Source organism: Dermacentor albipictus, chromosome 1 (genome assembly GCF_038994185.2).
Source record: "Dermacentor albipictus isolate Rhodes 1998 colony chromosome 1, USDA_Dalb.pri_finalv2, whole genome shotgun sequence".
In the NCBI taxonomy this organism is placed as follows: Eukaryota; Metazoa; Arthropoda; class Arachnida; order Ixodida; family Ixodidae; genus Dermacentor; species Dermacentor albipictus.
In genome coordinates this window covers 143705663-143725994 of record NC_091821.1, presented here as the reverse complement: position 1 = coordinate 143725994, position 20332 = coordinate 143705663, and the positions used below count along the sequence as shown (strand labels likewise).

General features: G+C 40.8%; 1 protein-coding gene across 2 annotated transcripts in view; it reads left to right on the top strand.

Annotated features, from left to right (window-relative positions):
* The window catches only part of mnd (L-type amino acid transporter minidiscs), a 118383-nt gene that overhangs the window by 51230 nt on the left and 46821 nt on the right, over positions 1-20332 (top strand). Inside the window, exons 1-8 of one of the 2 annotated variants that reach the window (XM_065429511.2) lie at positions 799-1593; positions 2319-2444; positions 6304-6403; positions 8406-8450; positions 8968-9091; positions 9926-10029; positions 17403-17499; positions 18568-18717. In XM_065429511.2, the coding sequence (XP_065285583.1) occupies positions 1077-1593; positions 2319-2444; positions 6304-6403; positions 8406-8450; positions 8968-9091; positions 9926-10029; positions 17403-17499; positions 18568-18717 (1263 nt within the window). In that variant the 5' untranslated portion in view covers positions 799-1076. Of the gene's footprint in view, positions 1-798; positions 1594-2318; positions 2445-6303; positions 6404-8405; positions 8451-8967; positions 9092-9925; positions 10030-17402; positions 17500-18567; positions 18718-20332 lie in introns of those variants that run through there. The other variant, XM_065429512.1, reaches the window with a different exon arrangement.

Below are 20332 nucleotides of genomic sequence, written 5' to 3'. Positions count from 1 at the left end.
ATAGACCACTTTTATATGAGTAGGACTTTTGCAAAACCCTTGCAAACAATGCAACAAATTCACACTAGATGTAAATTCATAAATCAAATTTGTTCGCTTTGGATGCAGTTTACAGAACTGCGATATCTGTTCTTAGCGCAGAGCTACGAATTCGTAAACTTCGTGCTTCCAATTTTTTCAGTCTTACCTATTTTCGAACGTTCTTTTTAAAATTTTGGACTCTAAACGAAAATTCCGCTTCCAACAGTCACTAGAAATTAACATTCTCTCTCAAGTTCAATAAATTTATTAAAATCGGCCCAGTGGTTATCTCAGAGAAACGTTTCTGCGTTTTACATGTATTTGAATAGACAGAATCGGAGTTGGGACCGAGCTAAAGCTTCCTCTTCAGTTCCATTTGCATTTCGAAAGTCATCGAAGCATATTCTGTCCTCACGCATACGTTTGCGGTCTATATACCGTCTTGGTTTAGTGGGGACGTGCTGCGTCATCGACTACGGTAAAATATTGAGCAGTCTAGCCACTGAAACGCAGTGTCTTCGTGTTTTGGCAAATGGTGTGACCTAACATTTCCGGTTGCCTGTTGCTGGTAATGGTAACGAAGCAAACGGCTGAATAACGCCCGCGCAAAAAACAAAAAGACATATATAAGAAACCCCTCAGTTGAAAGGGTGATCTCGGTTTCGAAAGTCTGTTCTTACGTCGTTTTTAATTTTTTTTTTATTGAATAGCGTCGCATGAAAATTATCGGTCGCTACGCTGCAATTTTGGGGCTTAGTTTTATGGCTGTTGTCGTTATCGCTTTATCTTTGTTATGCAGGCTCAACCATGAGCGGAAAGGCAGTGGCCAAAGTCAGGTGTAAAACCTATCAGTGGCCAGACGGACCTAGTCTTCGGCCGTTTATTCCTTGTAAGGAACGGGTGTATCCTTAGGTCGTTGCGATCGGAACATCGTCCAGCGACGCTCGGAGCTATGTGTGTTTAGCCCTATCGTCGCCTTTCGCTGCACTCGCCCCGAGCAGCGCCACTGGTTCAGCACTTTCTGCCCAGCATTCGGCTGGCGCGTGCCTGAAATAATGGCCCGGAGCAAGCGTCCGAGCGAAACGTCGCCCCTTCTGCCCAAGTCTCCTAGCATTCAGCACGAATCGCCTTCAGGCAGCCATGGATCACCAAATGCTGTGCAGCTCAAGAAGAAGCTCGGTCTTGCCAATGGCGTATCGATGATCGTTGGCACGATTGTCGGGGCCGGCATTTTCGTGTCGCCTGCTGGCGTTGTCCGTTATGCCGGATCCGTGGGCATGTCTTTGATCGTGTGGGTACTTTCGGGCGCTGCCTGTTTCATTGGGGCACTATGTTACACTGAACTGGGCACCATGATTCCAAAGTCAGGAGGAGACTACGCTTACATCGCGGCTGCATTTGGGCCTTTCGCCGCGTTTCTTCAACTCTGGACGAATCTCGTAATAGTTCAGCCGGCTAGCAATGCTGTCGTGGCGCTCACGTTTGCGAACTACCTGCTACGACCGTTCTACAATGACGTGGAATGCATCCCGCCTCCCTTGGCTCTCAGGCTCTTAGCGGCCATTGTCTTATGTAAGCACAACGTAGGTTTTAGATAAACAGCAACGCCGTCACTCGTAGTGTGACTTATTTTTGCAACTAGGTTGCAGAATCCGTGGATCTTTCTCGATTTACTCTAACATGCATAAGTTATTCTGCTCACGGTATGCCAAGTTTCTTCTTCTTTGATTCACAGTGAATCTCGCCGGAAGCTGCCGTAATATCGCGCTCATTTTCTCGTTAAGCATAATATTACGGACTGCGGTACGTCGCGATTCAATAAATTGATTTGGTAGTATCAGCGGTGTAGGAAAAGAGGGAAGCAGTTGCCTACCATTGTGCTGTGTCGACTGTCATGGCGTGCGCCGTTCACTGCCGATGCCCCTGCTCGATGCTCGCATGTCCGTAACGCGATAACGCGCATTTTGATGCACGAAGGTCCTCTGATGAGGCGCGCGAACACAGCCTCGGTCTGCATATTTCTCCTCATGGATTTACTGTACATGTTAGGAGACCCTGGTAACGTCACCTTGCTCCCTCGCATAGCTTTTAAGTGCAGGCGTGGAACAATGGTATGGTTTATTGCATCATTTTCGGCATGAGAACAGTTATTACACGTCGGCTATTATGTAAATGTGTACTCAACCTGAATTATCGTTGTGCCTTCCTAAGCAGCATATGTATTCTGATTTAAGCATGTTTGATAGTAGCATTGTCACTCACCCCCCCCCCCCCCCATTTTTTTCTTCTTTTCATAGGTTTACTTACCTTTATCAACTGCTACAATGTCAAGTGGGCAACATTTGTTCAAGACTCCCTCATGTTTGCTAAGGTCATCGCTTTGGTCATCATCATTATCGCAGGCTTTGTGCACCTTGGTCAAGGTAAGTTCACTTCTCCTCTTTTAGACTCATGTGCAATTATGTTCGGTGTAATGGACTGTCTACTCTTTTTGCAAGGATCTTCCATATTATAGTACACCCGAAAGCGTACCATTCGAAGTGTCTAAACATGCAGTGGTTTCTATGGAAATTGAGTAGAGAAATTTAAAACAATTTTTCGATCTGTGTAGTCTCTTCTTAAGGGGACTGACAACAGGCCAGAATGTGTTGTGAGATGTGAATGGAAATGAAATGATCACCATTTGTAGTGATGGAATCCATCAAGCTGTTTGCGATTTAAGTAGGAATTATAATTTTACATTGGCAAAGAAAGTCTCAAAAACAACTGGCGAGACCTGGTGGTGAAATCTTGGTACTTCGGATGTATTCTATGAGATTACTGTACGTAAGTCGACTGTTATTAAGTACATCATAATTATTGCTTAAAATTGCAGTTGTTATATCATTAGACACTCAAGCATTATTCTATGCTACGAAAATCAAAACACATGCACGGCTATGGCAACACGGTGAACTCCATATCACGTGTAAAGGCATTGTTTCGTTTTGATCGAATTAGCTTCATTTTGACTGGTTAAATACCAAAGCAATTGGACAGGAAACTGCGAAAACACAGTTATCATCGTATCAACAATTTAACAATTCAGAAAACATGAATGGCAGGAACATCAACTTCATAGACAAGGTCATACTTTGTTACAGCACGGCCACACTTGTCATCTGCCTCCAACAAATGCCAGCGTAGAATTGCTATCGCGCTCACCTATCACTGTCTTTAGAATACTTCCACTGAACGACTACATCCTCACTGCAGATAGAAAAATTCTGGTAAAAAATGTTCCACGGCGTTTTCCACATTAGCATTTCATGATTAGGCACTCTGACTGGTAAGCTTTCCATAGCACAAAAAAAAAAGGGTGCCACGAAAATTGGTTGTCAGTCTCTTTAAATTTGTGTACTGATGCCGACAACACTGATACTAGTTGCGAGAGCAATCTCGGAAGCCACACATTAATGCACCGCTCCAATCACTCTAATGCCGTTCATTTCCACTAGGCGGTGTCATTTTTTAACACGCACTAGCTGGAAACAAGAAAGTACTCTCTCACATAAATAAAAGCAAACAGAAGCACGTAAAATACAATTTCAGACAATACAATATTGTATCTAAGCGAAATAATTTCCTGCACGGCTTTTTGGTTACGTGACGATACACGAATTGGTTACACTGTTTCACCATCGGGCGATGCCACATGTTGTCCTTGCACCACTCTTGGAGCCAAATTAAAGATATATTTCCTTGTTTACGGGATAAAAGCATGCTCGTTTCCATCAATATGACACATAATCTTCTCATTCCCACCACAATCCAGATACATCTCCTCAGTGGTAGACAGCCCCTTTAGAGGAAGAATGAATGAGTGAGTGAGTGAATAAACTTTTATTTGGTCCAGCAAAACGCGATAAAAGGCGCACCCGGCTAATCCCACGACGGGACTGACAGATCTAGTCTGCTGGCCCGATCGCGGACGCGCTGGATGGCCAGGAAGGAAGAATTAAATCATTCTACAATGTGCCTCTTCCCGAACACACTTGATAAGAACAGGGCGAGTGCATTGTGGCGACTATTATTATCAAAGAGAAGTATTGCAAGGCTCCTTTGATAAAGAGCAAGTTAAGCACTTAACAAACTTCTGCAGCAAGAGCAGCCCAGTACGCTTATGGGTTGTTTGAAAACAATGTCTGGGGAGGTTTTGGAAGTTTTGGTGCACGCGCACACACACACACACACACAGTGGAGAGAACACGCATATGAAAATTCTTGTTTACCAATGTTTAATTGGCTGGTGGACCAGGCTTTGTCAGAGTGATCCAAAATACAGGGTGTTTCAGCAAACACTTTCAAAATTTTTTAAGAATTGCCTGTGGCAGCTAGCACAATTCTAGTCCATGAGCCAGTCTACTCTAACTACCTTATGACACATTGTGCACTTTACAAATTATAGTGGGTGAGACTGCAAGGCATATCCACTTGAAGAGTATTGTGTGGATGATGCCATTTACGAGATATGCGCCGTCAAGCTTGCAGCAAAAATGCACTGTTGTTCCACTTACTTTCTTAACATGCATTGAAGCACTCAAGTAACTGGAACGCCAATGCATTTCTGCGCAGTTTGAGAATTAATATCTTAAAATAAGTGTCATCCTGAGAATTTATTATAAGTGGATCTGCCTTGTGGGCTCCCTGGCTAGAATTTGTAAATTGCAATGTGTGCCATAAGGTAATGAGCTAAAAACTTAGTGATGCAACTGGCAATTGCTAAAAATTTTTGAAAGTGTTCACTGACACACCTGGTATATATATAAATATATTATATTATATTATTCTTTTACAACCCCCCCTTGCCTCCCCTTATTTGTGAGTCACTGTTGTTAGAGCTTCTCTAATGCTCACATAAGAGATATCCGCATTTGTTGACCCGCCCTGGTTGCTAGTGGCTATGGTGTTGGTTGGGCTGCTATGCACGAGGTTGCAGGATCAAATCCCGGCCACGGCGGCCGCATTTCAATGGGGGTGAAATGCGAAAACACCCGTGTACTTAGATTTAGGTGCACGTCAAAGAACCCCAGGTGGTCCAAATTTCCGGAGTGCCCCACTACGGTGTGCCTCATAATCAGAAAGTGGTTTTGGCACATAAAAACACATTTTTTTAAACCCGAATTTATCATATACATTGCATATTTGGTAAATGTTGAAGTTGTTTAAGCTGAGTAGTGGCTCTACATGTGCCCTTTATACAAACCCTTATGTTTAGCTCCTTAAAGGTGTTGTTGTTGTTGTTGTTATTATTATTATTATTATTATTATTATTATTATTATTATTATTATTATTATTATTATTATTATTATTATTATTATTATTATTACATAATTTTTAGTGTCCTACTTCCTAGCGTTCTCTAAATACTTGTCTAGTACCATTTGAAACAGTTTGCTTTCATTGTGTTAGGCAAGTTTATTTTTGGTGTTTTGAAGTGTGAATGAGTTTCTAACTGCTGGTGCTAATGTAGCTGTACAATATATATGTCAAACATGCATGTTTTTTCCTTGTGGGATAGACCAGCCACTTTAGCCTAACGGCTACGATGTTGCACTGTTGAGCTCATTCGAGGCCGCAGATTCGATCTCGGCCGCTTGATGGAGGCAAATTTAGTTTTAAAGTGCTCGTAACTGTGCATTGAGTGCGCATTAGATAACTACATGTGGTCAGAATAATCTGGAGCCCTCACTACGGCGTGCTTCATAATCAGATCATGGATTTGACACATCAGGCTGCAGAGTTTAATGATATAGTTGTGAGATAGGTGTCTTCTTCGTTGTACATGTTCCTTTCCTTTTTTTGTGCAGCTTTTATTTTCATCAAGCCACAGACATGTGTAGTTATTGATGGCAACCTTTGCAGTATAGTACTTTTATGAAGCTTTGCATATTGTTAGTTCTTCAAAAAATGTAGTTTATCAAACTATTTTGACAGGATCAAAGTCATGTGATGTGTGCCTGTGCTGTCCTCGCGAATGGAATGGAATAGCTGGCTCATTAAACTGTTCAGGAGTAACAGGTGGCAGACGGGCAGCGCCAAGTATGAGGCAGTGCCATTTGTGTTTCTTGCGAAGTGTTGCCACATGCTGAAATGCTTGTGCTGACCTCTTTGTAACTAATCTTAAATTTGCTTCATTCTTCAACAGCTTTTGGTGGTACTTGTTTTGCACTTATAGGTGCATTGGCTTATTATAATTTTCTTTACACTAGCATTTATTTCCTATTTTTCGTGTGTTTCAGGTAACGTAGGAAACCTCCGGAACATGTTTGAAGGGACAACTACGGATCCTGGGCTCATTTGCTTGTCATTTTATTCTGGTCTTTTTTCCTACGCAGGATGGTAAGCTGAATAAATCATCTATGCATCCAAATTCATGCACATTCATAGCATTGAATTCAAGATATCTGTTGCCATGTGGTTTGGAGTAAAGCAAATTTTGTTTGTGTGTTTGGTTGTAAAGCTGTTTTCACAAATTGCAAAATCCAATCTGTAAGGGAAGCTGATTGCTTCTTGTTAAACACTGTTGTGCTATTCTATTTTATGCCTTAAAAGAGCACTGACACAAACATTTTGTATCTTGTCTTTTCTGCTGTAATAAGTAGCCAATGATCCAGTTATTACAACATGAAATCTTATTTGCTTCAGCACATGATGGTTAATTATTTAATGGCTTCTTTATTGTGACTAGCCCAACTTTCGATGTCAGAGCCACGAAAGGAACAGTAGATTTGGAAACGCAGCTAGTGACACGATTGCACAAAACTGTGGCGCGAACATTGACATGCAAGATTCGTTGTTGCTAGTTGTTTTTTTTTTTTCATCTATGTGCGCACATACTGCACCATGTTGTCTGTCCTCGTTGTTGTCATTGGTTTGTGGTCTAGCAGTGACAATTTTCTGCTGATGGGAGTCGTCGCCATACTAGGCATGGCAGATCACTTTTTGGCGTAGACATATTCAAACTAACTGTCCTTCCCACGTGGCAACCCTGCTGGAATGACTGCTTTGCTTTTAGCAGCTGCAGATAGGCTTCGACATAGGTCCATGCTAGCACCGTCTTGGCAACAGCTTGTTTCCCCATAGATGAAGGCATCATATATTTTTCTTGAAAATCGGGCAAGAGTATTGTGTGTTTTGATGAGCCACCCAGACAATTAAATGCGACCTTTCTGGAAATTTTCAGTAAGGCAAAGTAGAGGTAAGCGTAAAATAAGTTTTTATTCTTCTATGCTCTAAATGAGGGGAGCAAATGCAGCTGTTCAGTGGGGTCCACTTCTTGCGTCTATTGACATGCAGAAACTCTGTCCGCTTCTGCATATACCCAGTCCTGAATGTGTTGGGTGCAAGTCAATGATGCAATATGCAACCGACATCATGCTGTACTTGCATTTGGTGCATGGTCAGTGCAGTATAGTCGACACAGATAGTGTGGGAGCTTTCAACAAGCATGACAGAAACCGTTGCAGCGATACAGAGAGCATCCCACTACGACTAACAACTGAGGAAGACTGGGAGGGCGGCAAAAAAGGGCTAGGTCGTGGGACGAGCAAGAGCACGTACAAGGATCAGGGTAGCCAACACAAACTTGTGACGTAGAGCTGTTGTTATGCTCTAGGATGCTTACAAAGGCATGTTGTCAATTTTGCGACGTTCTGTGGTTTGTAGTTTTGTGCATGAACATACTTTAAAACTGAGTTCTTTTTAAGCTACATTTGCCATTGATATTTTGTAGATGTGTATGTGTCTACCGGAATCGATTTCACAGGCTGTCTGGACTTCGAAATTTGTGTCAGTACTCCTTTAAAATGTTAGGCCAATATTCTGAAGTGAATATTTTCATCTGTGGATTGTTGTTAAATTGTGTTCTTGAAACAACCTTGGTAACGAATTTTTTAAAGAAATATAGTTGAATGCCTCTATAACGAAATAACCTGTATAATGAAGGAATAATTCTATCCCTGTTCCATTGCGAGTGCTCCGATAGGCAACCTTTGCAATGAAGTGACCTGTGTACTGAATGATTCTGGAGGCCCCAAGCACTTCATTATAACGGCGTTTAACTTATGGTCAAACCATGTTATTGCAACACATTGAAAGGGTGAGGTTTATTTGTACTCACTTTTTAGGCTTTCAAGGAACATTCAAATTTTGTTGTAAAAACTAAGCATTGTGCTATGAAGCTTACTTCTTATTAAAAAAAAAAATGGATGTTGTATTTGGTGTTTACTTTTTAGTCTTTTCAGCCTACATTGTGCTGTCAATGTTTGATTCCTTTCATTAATAAGAAATTGTTTGTTCATGGCATTGTTGTGGTGTTTTTCTTTTTTTTTTCATTTTCTAGGAACTACTTGAACTTTGTAACTGAGGAATTGAAGAACCCTTTTAGGTATGTGCTTACATTTTCTTGTTTCATTTGAGCCTGGCACTCTTACCATTGATTGTTTTTATACATCATTTGGGTGTATATGAATATTAGAGGAAAATGTTAATGTTGCCAATGATAAGACATCCTCTAGTCCTACAAAGTAAAAATGGCCTTGAAAGACCAATGTATTGAGAATATTTGAGATGTCAGTAAGGAGGCCATGACAACTCCTGTATTTGACAAACAACTTAAAAAATTGTTTTAGTGATTCAATCAGCTGCTATTGTTGTAAGACAGGCTGATTAGCTAGTTAGTAATTAATTGTTACACTGCTTGAAAGGCCCAGGCTGTGTTCAATGCAGCTTCCTAATTTTTATTATAGCCTCTGCTGTCATACTATCTTTGTATTTATTTGCAGAAGACATATCTGCTACCTTGCACTGTTTAGTTCTGGTGCTGCTGTGCAACATAAAACCATCACTTTATTATTATATGCGTCTTCACCATGCTCCAATGCTCAAATGTTTTGTTTCCACAGGAACTTGCCATTTGCTATCTACATTTCATTACCCATGGTGACAATCATATACCTCCTTGCCAATGTGTCCTACTTTGTTGTCCTCACTGCTGACGAAGTTCAGTCAGCAAATGCTGTGGCTGTGGTAAGTGCACTTGTTGCCCAATTTAATATGCAACCATTGCCTTGCACGTGAATCTCTGTTGTCTCTGTAGGAAAATAGGCATCAGACATGTCCTAGGATTTTTGTGAGGATGTCGCCTGTGCTTGTAAGCTCAAGATATGTCATATGTATTGCACATAGCATTGCATAATTTCTAGGTAAGCAGGTTTTTCATTTCCCCTTAGCAGAAATGAAAAATTGTGTAATATTGAAACAAAATACCAGTAACCAGACTACGAAGTTATTTTCTCAAGGCTAAAAATAAAATAATGCTTAAAACCCTGTAGATCACAACAATGATAAGGCTAAAATAAACAGCAAATGTTCTAATCCGTCTAGTTAACGATTATGTGAACAGTTCGTTCGTCTCTTTAGAGTTGTTTGTGACCATCCTTCTGGCTGTGAGTGTTTCTGGAAAAGTGAAGTTACAGCTTTTCAACGTGGTCACTGCTTTGTTGGAATGTGTGCATTTGTATTTGTTAAGGCCTTGTGCACATATATTTGCTTTGGAAAATTTTCATTGTATTCACAACAGTAGCATCTGGGTATAACTGTTGCAAATATTTTTGAACATTTTTTTATGTTACAGTTTGCTTTATATCTATTTTGAAATATGGTTGTTCTAGTCATTTAGTGTATAATTTGTTATGCGGAAAAACCTAATTTATGCACGACTTCATCAATTATGTGTAAACAGACAAGCAGCTGAGGAAAAAGATAAACAAAGGGCATTGTTTATGTTGCTGCTTTTATAGGCGTAATAGAAGTTATAGTGATGTAAAAACCTTAACTTTTGTACTGGTGTTTGCTTTGCAGACATTTGGGGAGAAAGTTCTTGGTGTGATGTCATGGATTATGCCAGTCTCTGTGGCACTTTCTACATTTGGAGGCCTCAATGGTGGAATATTTGCATCCTCTCGGTAAGTTGAATGGTTAAATGTGGTTTCAGAGAGCTGCTACAAAAATTGACACTTTTCTCATAATGCATATTTGTTTTGAATAACAGCAAATTAAAGCTTTAATTCGCTTTAATTCTGAAATACTTTTTGATGAGGACATTCTAATTTGCATGTATGAAGCATTGGCTACTGGCCATTTACGGAACGTTTGACTTCAATTCTTATTTAGAAAACTCTTATAAATCACCATTTAAACAATATCATAAGAAGCCAGCAAACACTGACACCAAGGACAACATAGGGGAAAAAACTTGTGCTTAATAAATGAAATAAAGAAACGATAAATTAATGGAAATGAAAGTGGATGAACAAATAACTTGCCGCAGCTGGGGACCGAACCCACAACCTTCGCATTTCGCGTGCGATGCTCTACCAATTGAGCTACGGTGGCGCCATTTCCCCATCCACTTTCTTGGGTATTTATGTTTCCTTGTAGAACCTTGGGAGTGTTAGCCAGTGCCACCTCTCGCAGACCTTGGCGGCAGACGTGGAACGTCCTTTCTGCCGCATGCGCCACGAGAACGTGATCTTTTTGGGTGAAGGTGACTGGTCAATAGTTGTGTGTTCGCTCTCCACCTGCGGCAAGTTGTTTTTTCATCCACTTTCATTTCCATTAATTTATTGTTTCTTTATTTCATTTATTAAGCACAAGTAATTTCTCCGATGTTGTAATTGGTGTCAATGTTTGTTGGCTTCTTATGATATGACTAATAAAAAATTGGGCCCCTCAGTTAATCCCCTTTCTTCTCATTAATTTAAACAATATCAAATAGGGGCTCCTTAATTGCTACAATGTAAGGGTAGTGAACTTGTCATATTTATTTAAAATTTCGTTGGTGCTGAGCTTCAGTGAGTTAATCATTTGAGTGTTTGACTGTGTTCCTGGGCACTTCTGAAGTTTTCATGCTTTATTGGTGCCAAAATATTTTGTTGTCGTTCATTTCTGTTTGCCTGCATGAATGACACATATGCGTCTGCCATAAACTGATTAGTATTATGCAAGAAGACGTAGGTATCAAAAACCGTCTAAGCAGCTTTTGCTACATTAAGAGCTGGATTTAGATCCTGACAGCCATGTGGATACAGAGCCCCATAGGAGATTTTGGCTTGAGTGCATTTGCTCTTCAGGATTTCTGCTGGGAAGATGCAGCAGGAGAGCTGTCCATTTGAGTGTTCAGACTGATTTAGTGCTAGAGAAGAATGACCTAAAGATGCCATACAGCTTTCCTCGATTTTGTTGAGTTTGAATACTTCACATCACCACATGGGAAAACAGACTGTATTTACAATGTTGTTTGCTTAATGGTATTTTCTTCTTACCTAAGACTTGTCAAAATAAATGTGTAAACTTTGTGGGCATTCTAGGCCAGAAACTGAAGTGTTCTAATTGACAAGGCATGGCCACAGCCCCAATTTTGGTTGCTGCTTTTAATGTAATAAATGGAGAATTTCATTTTATTTCTCAGTAATTAACACATAAAGAAAAATTCACTTACGTCTGACAGAAACCGAAGAATAAAAAAATAGCATGTTGGCACAATACCGATTCCATCAGGAAAAAGTTCTGTGACCATTGCAGTTGCTTCACTTTTGAATTTCCCTTTGCTCCCGCACTACACGTTGTACTCACAGGAAATTAATGGCGCAGGCTTTTGCTTTCTGTGCTTACTTCAATCGTAAATGTTTCAACATTTGAACCGTCGGTTTTAAAATTTAATGAAATTTCGATGTTCCCAAGATAAGTAGGGATGTTATCATGGAAACAGCACACATATTTTAGAAAACAGCCATTCTAACTTTATTGATTCAAAACACCCAATGCTGATGGGCGTTTGTAATAAATCTTGTCTTGATCTTTTTACTTGACGTTATTCGAAACAGACAAGGATATTATAGGAGTTCTGCCTAAATATTTCTCTAAAGCTGTACTAAGGCTGTAGATAGCAAACTTGAGAAATGCCACATTTTTCTGGTCTACTTGGCAATGTGCTTTGCTTCAATGTCTGCATAATTACAGATTGTCGTCCACAAATGTAAAGTGCTCACAGAACGAAATACGACTGGGAGCATTTAGTAGAACCCTGAATATGTGCAAAGTACCATGCCATATAGCTAGGAATCTGGTCACCAAAGGTGAGGTGGACTCCAATCTAAGTGTATGCGCCAAAATTAGGTCGATGTGACATGAACTGCAGCTGGTGGAAAAACTGTGCACATTAGTTAGCCTTAAATTGACGCATTTCATTCTGTTAGCACTGAACCTACATAAATGCATACCACATGTACAAAAACACAGGTGTACAGACTTGTACATCATAACTCGGGATCAGTATTCTCTAAAATATTCAGCAGAGAGTTTTAGAATAGGGGACCCAAACATTTTGGTGCCCCAAAGAAATAGCGTCAAAGCCACTGCACATGCACGAGATGCAAACTGCGTTTGGGTTTTGCGTCGGGCACGTTATTTCACTGATTTAGCGGGAGCCCCAAAAGCTGCCGCAATTGCTTTGCGTCAACGAACATGGCGGCACCCATCGAAGCGACTGCTTATGCAAAATAGAAGTGAGGCATGCAGACAGGACACAAGAGTAGAGAAGTGGACACCACGAACGCCGACTGGTGTCCACTTCTCTACTCTTGTGTCCTGTCTGCACGCCTCACTTCTATTTTGCATAATGAATCCTTACCAACTAGCTCAGCTTTCTGTCGTTCGAAGCGACTGCTCTAACCTAGCACCATACTGGGCTCGATTCGTGGTAACCTGTGAAGTTCATAAGTGACTGCAGTTATCGCTTTTGCGTTATGTGTGAAAATTGATTCATTATATGCCACTGATACCAAATTCTGTTGTCGATTTCCTGGCTCATAGGCCTAACATGGCTTAAATTGGCTGGTGAAGGCACATAAAGTTGCTTGCTACTAATAGAGTGGCCTCTAGATTGTAATGAAATGCGAAAATATGCAAGTCAGAATTACTCTTATCATAAAATGACATTTTATTTAATTACTTATAATAACTTTTCATTGATGCCGTAGTGACGTTGCAAGCGCAAGACGCTATTCGCAAACGCTAAGCCCTATTCTGAAACTTCACACCTGTGTGCCCCAACACTAATACCCGCAGAAGTCTTCTAAAGCTCTCCAGTCAAAGTGAATTTCATCATCATCATCATCAGTCTGTTTTATGTCCACTGCAGGACGAAGGCCTCTCCCTGCGATTTACAATTACCCCTGGCCTGCACCAACAGATTCCAACTATCGCCCGCGAATTTCCTAATTTCATCACTCCACCTGTCTTCTGCCGTCCTCGATTGCGTTTTCCTTCTCTTGGTCCCCATTCTGTAACTCTAATGGTCCAACAGTTATCTAACTGGCACATTACATGACCTGCCCAGCTCCATTTTTTTCTCTTGATGTCAATTAGAATATCAGCTATACCCGTTAGCTCTCTGATCCAAACATCTGTCTTTCTGTCTCTTAAAGTTATACCTAGCAATCTTCGTTCCATCGCTCTTTGCGTGGTGCTTAACTTGTCCTTAAGCTTCTTTCTCAGTCTCTAAGTCTCTGCCCCATCTGTCAGCACTGGTAAAGTGCACTTATTGTACACCTTCCTTTTCAATGATAATGGTAAGATTCCAATCAGGAGCTGACAATGTCTGCCGTATGCGATCCAACCCATTTTTATTCTTCTATGAATTTCCTTCCCATGATCAGGGTTCCCTGTGATTAACTGACCAAGGTAAACATATTCCTTCACGAACTCTACGGGCTGACTGGCAATCTTGAACTCTTGTTCCCTTGCCTGGCTATTCATGATTATCTTTGTCTTCTGCATATTAATCTTTAACCCCACTCTTGCACTCTCTCTGTTAAGGTCCTCAATCATTTGTTGTAATTCGTCTGCATTGTTGCTGAATAGAACAATGTCATTGGCAAACCGAAGGTGGCTGAGATATTCGCCATCGTTCCTTACTCCTAAGCCTTCCCAGTTTAATAGATTGAATACTTCTTCCAAGAACGCAGTGAATAGCATTGGAGAGATTGCGACTCCCTGTCTGACCTCTTTCTTTATAGGTATCTTCCTGCGTTTCTTGTGTAGAATTAAGGTAGCTCTGGAACCTGTGTAGATATTTTCCAAGGTATTTACGTAAGCCATCTGTACTCCTTGATTACGTAATGCCTCTATGACCGCTGATATCTCTGCTGAATCAAATGCCTTTTCGTAATCTATGAAAGCCATATAAAGAGGCTTATCGTACTCTGTAGATTTCTCAATAACCTGATTAATGACATGGATGTGATCCATTTTAGAGTATCCCTTCCTGAAGCCAGCCTGTTCCCTTGGTTGACTAAAGTCATATGTTACCCTTATTCTATTGGAGATTATTTTGGTAAATATTTTATACAATATTGGGAGTAATCTGATGGGCCTCTAATTTTTCAATTCTTAAACGTCTCCTTTTTTGTGGATTAGTATAATGTTTGCATTCTTCCAGTTTTCTGGGACCCTTGTAGTCGATAGGCACTTCGTATAAAGAGCTGCCAGTTTTCCAAGCATCATTTCTCCTCCATCTTTGAATAAATCGACTGTTATTCCATCTTCTCCTGCCGCTCTTCCTCGTTTGATGTCTTGCAAGGCCCTTCTGACCTCATCACTAGTTATAGGAAGAGTTTCTGTATCCTGTTCATTACTGTTTCTAATTGAGATATCCCGACTCCTCTGGGTACCTTACGGGTCAGTATAGAATTCTTCCGCTGCTTTTACTATATCTTTGAGATTGCTGATGATATTACCCTGCTTATCTTTCAGAACATACGTCTTGGTTTGTCCTATGCCAAGTTTCTTTCTCACTGATTTCAGGCTGCGTCCATTTTTTTCGGTTTCTTCAGTTTTTCTCACGCTATAGTTTCGAATATCACTTATTTTCACCTTGTTTATCAGTATTGACAGTTCCGCGAATTCTATCTTCTCTTGAGTTGGACACTTTCATTCTTTGTCGTTTTTTTATTAGGTGCTTTGTTACTTGGTAAAGCTTGCCTTGGTGCCTTGCCTCCCACTTTAATTGCTGTCTCTGAAGCCAGGCTAGTTATGGTTTCATTCATTATCTCTATCATCTTCATCTCTCTGTTCTAAGGCTGCATATCTGTTTGCAAGTATCAGCCTAAATTTGTCTGCTTTTACCCTTACTGCTTCTAGGTTGACCTGTTTTTTCTTGACCAATTTTACGCTTTTTCTCTTCAAATTGAGGTGAATCCTAGCCCTCACTAACCTATGATCACTGCACTTTATCCTACATATCGCTTCTACATCCTGTACTATGCTGGGATCAGCAGAAAGTATGAACTCAATGTCATTTCTTGTTTCACCATTACGCCTTTTCCAGGTCCACTTTCTGTTGCTATGCTTCCCGAAAAAGATGTTCATTATTCGAAGCTTCTTCCTTTCTGCGAATTCTATCAGCATCTCTCCTCTAGCATTCCTAGAATCAACGCCATAGTTGCGAATTGCTTGTTCACCAGCCTGCTTTTTCCTCACTTTTGGATTGAAATCACCCATTACTACAGTATACCGAGTTTACACTTGTCTCATCGCTAATTCAAAATCTTCATAAAACTGATCTGAACAAACTGAACTACCTTTAATCTATACCTCTTATTAAGTTTGATTACGACTATAGCTACCCTCTCAGTAATGCTGTAGAATTCGTCAATGTTACCTGCTATATCCTTACGAATTAGGAATCCTACCCCGTATTGCTTCTTATCTGGAAGACCTCTAAAGCAGAGGGCATGGTCATTATTCAGCAATGTATAAGCCTCACCAGTTCTTCTAATCTTACTAAGGCCGATGATATCCCAAACAATGTCTGATAGTTCCTCAAGGAGTCCTGCTAAGCTAGCCTCACTCGACAGAGTTCAGCAATGAAAGGTTGACAGGCTCAGTTTCCATTGGCGGCCTGTCCGGACACAGAGATTCTTAGCACCCTCTGCTGCATTACAGGTCTGACCGCCGCCTTGGTCAGGTGCTCCACAGCTGCTGGGAACTGAGGGCCATGGGTTAATTGTAGGAACCATTCGGGAGGTAGTGGCCAAATACTGCACCAGGGAGGCCAATTCCTGTTCTGGGAGTGTCTTTGTTGAAGCTTTGTTAAAGCAAATTAACCAGAGAGCTAATATGGTGCTTGGCGTGCATCTGTGAGCCTACATGTGCCCTAATCAAGGAGCCTGGTAAGATGGTCACGTGTCCGCCTGCTGCCCAAGCAATCCTTACTTTTTATTATTTCTGTTCATTTTGCCTCTGCTGCAACAAAAAACAAGCCAGGAGGGATGTATGCAGAGAGATCAGGGGAGCTGTGGCCCAGGTCCTTGCAGTCTTTGCGCTGCAGTGAATGAATTGGGCAAGTTCACTAATGTTAACAGAGGTGTCTATCTGGTAATCTTTTTTTTTTCAGGTATTGTTGTTGGAGGCTTAAGCCATCTGTATGTTACAAATAATTACAAATAAAGTCTACTTCTATTTGTGCTCGAGTATCAAATGCGCTGTAATAATTGATACATAGTCTGATCACTGTGTGGCATTGTGCTCTTACTAGAGTGCTTCTCAGAAATTTTTTATTCTCTGTATTGCCTGTAACTGCAGCATTAACGAGCAGGATGAGCACTCATATAGCATGTTTCAGCATGAAAAAATTTACTGAGCCAGATATTTACCTGAAAGAAACAAACAAATGAAACAGGAAGCTCGGCATGGAAAATTATTTGCGCGAAGATGGCAATGGAAGGTCGCCTAGAAGAATACATTATAAAAGAGAACAAAAAATTTTCAGATAGAAATAGACTAAAAGAAAGTGTGCTGAATTTTGGGAAAATCAAAACTGAAAACATTGAACCCCACTTGTAACACCCCAATGCACAAGCCAGAATATATGCAGACTGATGCCTTTTAGTGGCATCACAGATAAATATTGTCACAGTCAAGCTATAAAGAAAGTTTGAATGGCTGCATGCAGTCTTGCAACCGGTTGGCCTGCAAGAAGGGAGTATTTTGCAATATCAATTGTGCATCACATACATATCGCGACAATGCTTGTGCAACTGCATTACACCCATAGGTAATATTCCTGTGCTCTTCTTTCACCATTGTGTTTTGTCTGGTAAGTGCTCTGCACTGACCTGTCTTCTGTTTTGTGGTTCCTCCATTCTACATGAAATTATGCAGTGGAGTGGTCATTTATGAAATATCTAGAGCATAAACCAAATTTTTTCTTAGTTACTTAGCATTACCATGTGTACATTGTTTATTGTCTTTGACCTCAGATTACTTTTCCTTTCAGGTTATTTTTTGTAGGTGCAAGACAGGGACACCTGCCTACTTGCCTTGCAATGATCAATGTGTCCCACTTTACACCAGCTCCAAGCCTAGTCTTCTTGGTTAGTGTTAACTTATATTCCTGGCAAAGTTACAAGTTGCATCATTTTTTATAGTTTTTCATGAATGTATGGCTGGATTGTGAACACATTTAACTAGGTTTTTTGGAGGCGCCTCATTTACTAAAAGCCTGTAATGTATTTCTGACTAGATTAAGCGTCAAAATGTGGCACACAGCTTCAAGAAACTGCTTAAGTGTCTGTTGAAGTGACCTTCCTTACATGCAGTCCTCAGTTATATCAGCCATTTCTGCATTTGGTTTTATAGTGCACCTACTTTTTTAAATTGGAGCAGTTCACGCTATATGCTTTCTTAGTCCTTTAGCTCTTTTGCATGCAGTCATGTGTTTCTTGAAAAGTTCATTGATTGAACATTGAATGCTTATAAAGCAACAGATTTTGCTAAAGCATTTCGTGGGCTAGTTGGTGTGAATTCAGGATTAAAATGTGCAGCTCAACTAGACGATGAAAAGTATGTGTTGTCCTCCTTCTCTGTTGCTACACTTCCCATTTTATTCATGAAAGCAGAAGAATTAAGTAAATGAGGTTTCATGAATGCATGTCATGTTCATCAGTTATTTTTTTCTTTCAGGATAGCTTCTTTTGTGGCTCATAAATTGTGGTTCTCATAATTTGCAACACCCTCTGTGAAAGTGCAAGGCCAATATTGGATTTACTCTTCAGCAGTGGCTGAATACTTGCAGCTACTTAAATAATTATTCATTTGGGAGGGGGATGTAACGCATGGAAAGCTTTGGTGTGTGTGCCTCTTTGTTACTTATTTGTGAAACTGCAGTTATATTGAGCTGTTTTATTAGTGGGATGGCAAGTATTTTCATTTTAGCATAAATGAATAATGCATTGCTGCTATTCATATGTGGTGCTTCAGAGAAACAAAACTGGATAAGACCAGGGTTTCTTTTTGTCTTGCGCTGTTTGTCCCAAGCTGCAGACATAAGCAGTGATAGTGCATCCCCAACTCAGAATCTCAAGCTGTTCTCATTAGCTAGCGCTTCTTTTTCCTCGTGTTGTTTAACATATCTAAATAAGATTTTTTTCCTACTCTTTCAGTGCCTTCTGAGCCTGCTGTACCTGACAAACACTGATGTGTTTGTTCTAATAACATACACTGCCTTTAGTGAGGCCATGTTTATAATGCTGTCTGTGGGTGGGCTCCTTTGGCTTCGGATAAAACAGCCCAATACAAAACGACCAATTAAGGTATGGACATCTGTTCTGATGACATTTTTGAGCATTGTGAGATTTTATTGTTTTATATTTATGCACAGGGGTACCTCAGCTGCATGCACTTAAGGTTTAAAAAAAAAAAAGCACGGTCATTTACGTAAACAAAACTAAGGGTATACTGTCCATAGTTGTGTTGAACTGCCATTAGTTATGAGGATCATTGACTGATGGACCAGTTGGTGCATCAAGTTGTGGTGTTGAGCAGAATAAGGGTGGAAGGAAATTGGTGTCTGTCCTGTCCACATTGTTTTCTTCTGTGCTTATTTTGCCTAATGATGTAACACTAACTATTATTGTCCAGATGCTAATTAGGAAGTTTATGGAATTGGAAGTTGCATCAAATTGAGATGTTTGCTGCGGGGTGTGCTTCTTGTAGTGACTTTTTATCAAAGAAAAAAAAAGGTCCATGCGGCATAAAACTGCACCAGTGCACACCGGTTAGTATTGTGCTCAACCAGGCTTGGCAGGGGAGCTAGCACTTAATCTCTAGAACTCTGCCCAAGACAATGAGTTGCGTAGATTTTTACGCGTTCTTGACCAGAGTAACAGTGAAAAACTACAGCATGCTGCGTTCAATACTATCGGTGCACCGTAATGAATTTGTGAAGAAATTTACCTCATGCTTACTACGCGAGTAACATGAATAACTTTCATTCTAAAGAATTATCTGAAGTGTGTACTTCGGGGATTACACTACAGCCTTACATTAGGTTTATGCTCGAACTGAGTCCTCTAGGACATTACGGCAATTTGTACAGTAATACGAGGGTGGACCAAAGCAGTTTCATCCATAAGGTGAAGTGTTGATAGGGATAACAAACTATTAGACAATGTAAAGTAAGGATCATAGCTTCATTGGCCACATAATCTGCAGTAAACATTTGCTTACTAAATAAATTAACAAGCATGGTGCCCCCGTTGTCAACAACGAACACTCGCTGTCGCAACATTGGGATGATGAAGAGTACAAATAGAGGGAAGCAAACGCTTCGTGCTGCCTTTCGCTTCAATGCATCTCCGAAACTTGAGGTTACGCGACCTCCAGGTACTAGGCACGTGAGAAGACGGTGCACATGAAACGAAAAACCATCTCGGTTTGCCTTGCCTGTGGACTTGCTGGAGATTACCTGCAATATAGGGTATGCAGGCTGTGCACATGGTGAGTTGCGTGAACTGCCATGCATAGCCACTGTCGGGATAGAGGAAGAGATGCCTTGCTCACCTTCCCCTCTAGTCTCTCCAGCACACACTTGATGATAGTATCACACTTACCCCCCCCCTCTCTCTCTCTCCCCCTCCCCCTCCCCCCACCTGGTGCACCTCAAACATTCAGCACAGGGGAAGACTGCGCACATCAAGGCACCATTCTTTCTCGACTCACCCTCACACGCTTTCTCTCACACCTACGGCATACGGCGTGTAGAGTATGACAAGGTCTTTTTGCACTAGGACATTATAATGTTAGATTTGAGTATGGTCGTCACAGAGTTGACTGTCGCACACGTCGCGCCTTTGCCTATGCCGCCAGTGCATCTTGAAACCGGCAACTGGCTTACACAATCAGGGCATCACACAGAGGCTGAGCAGG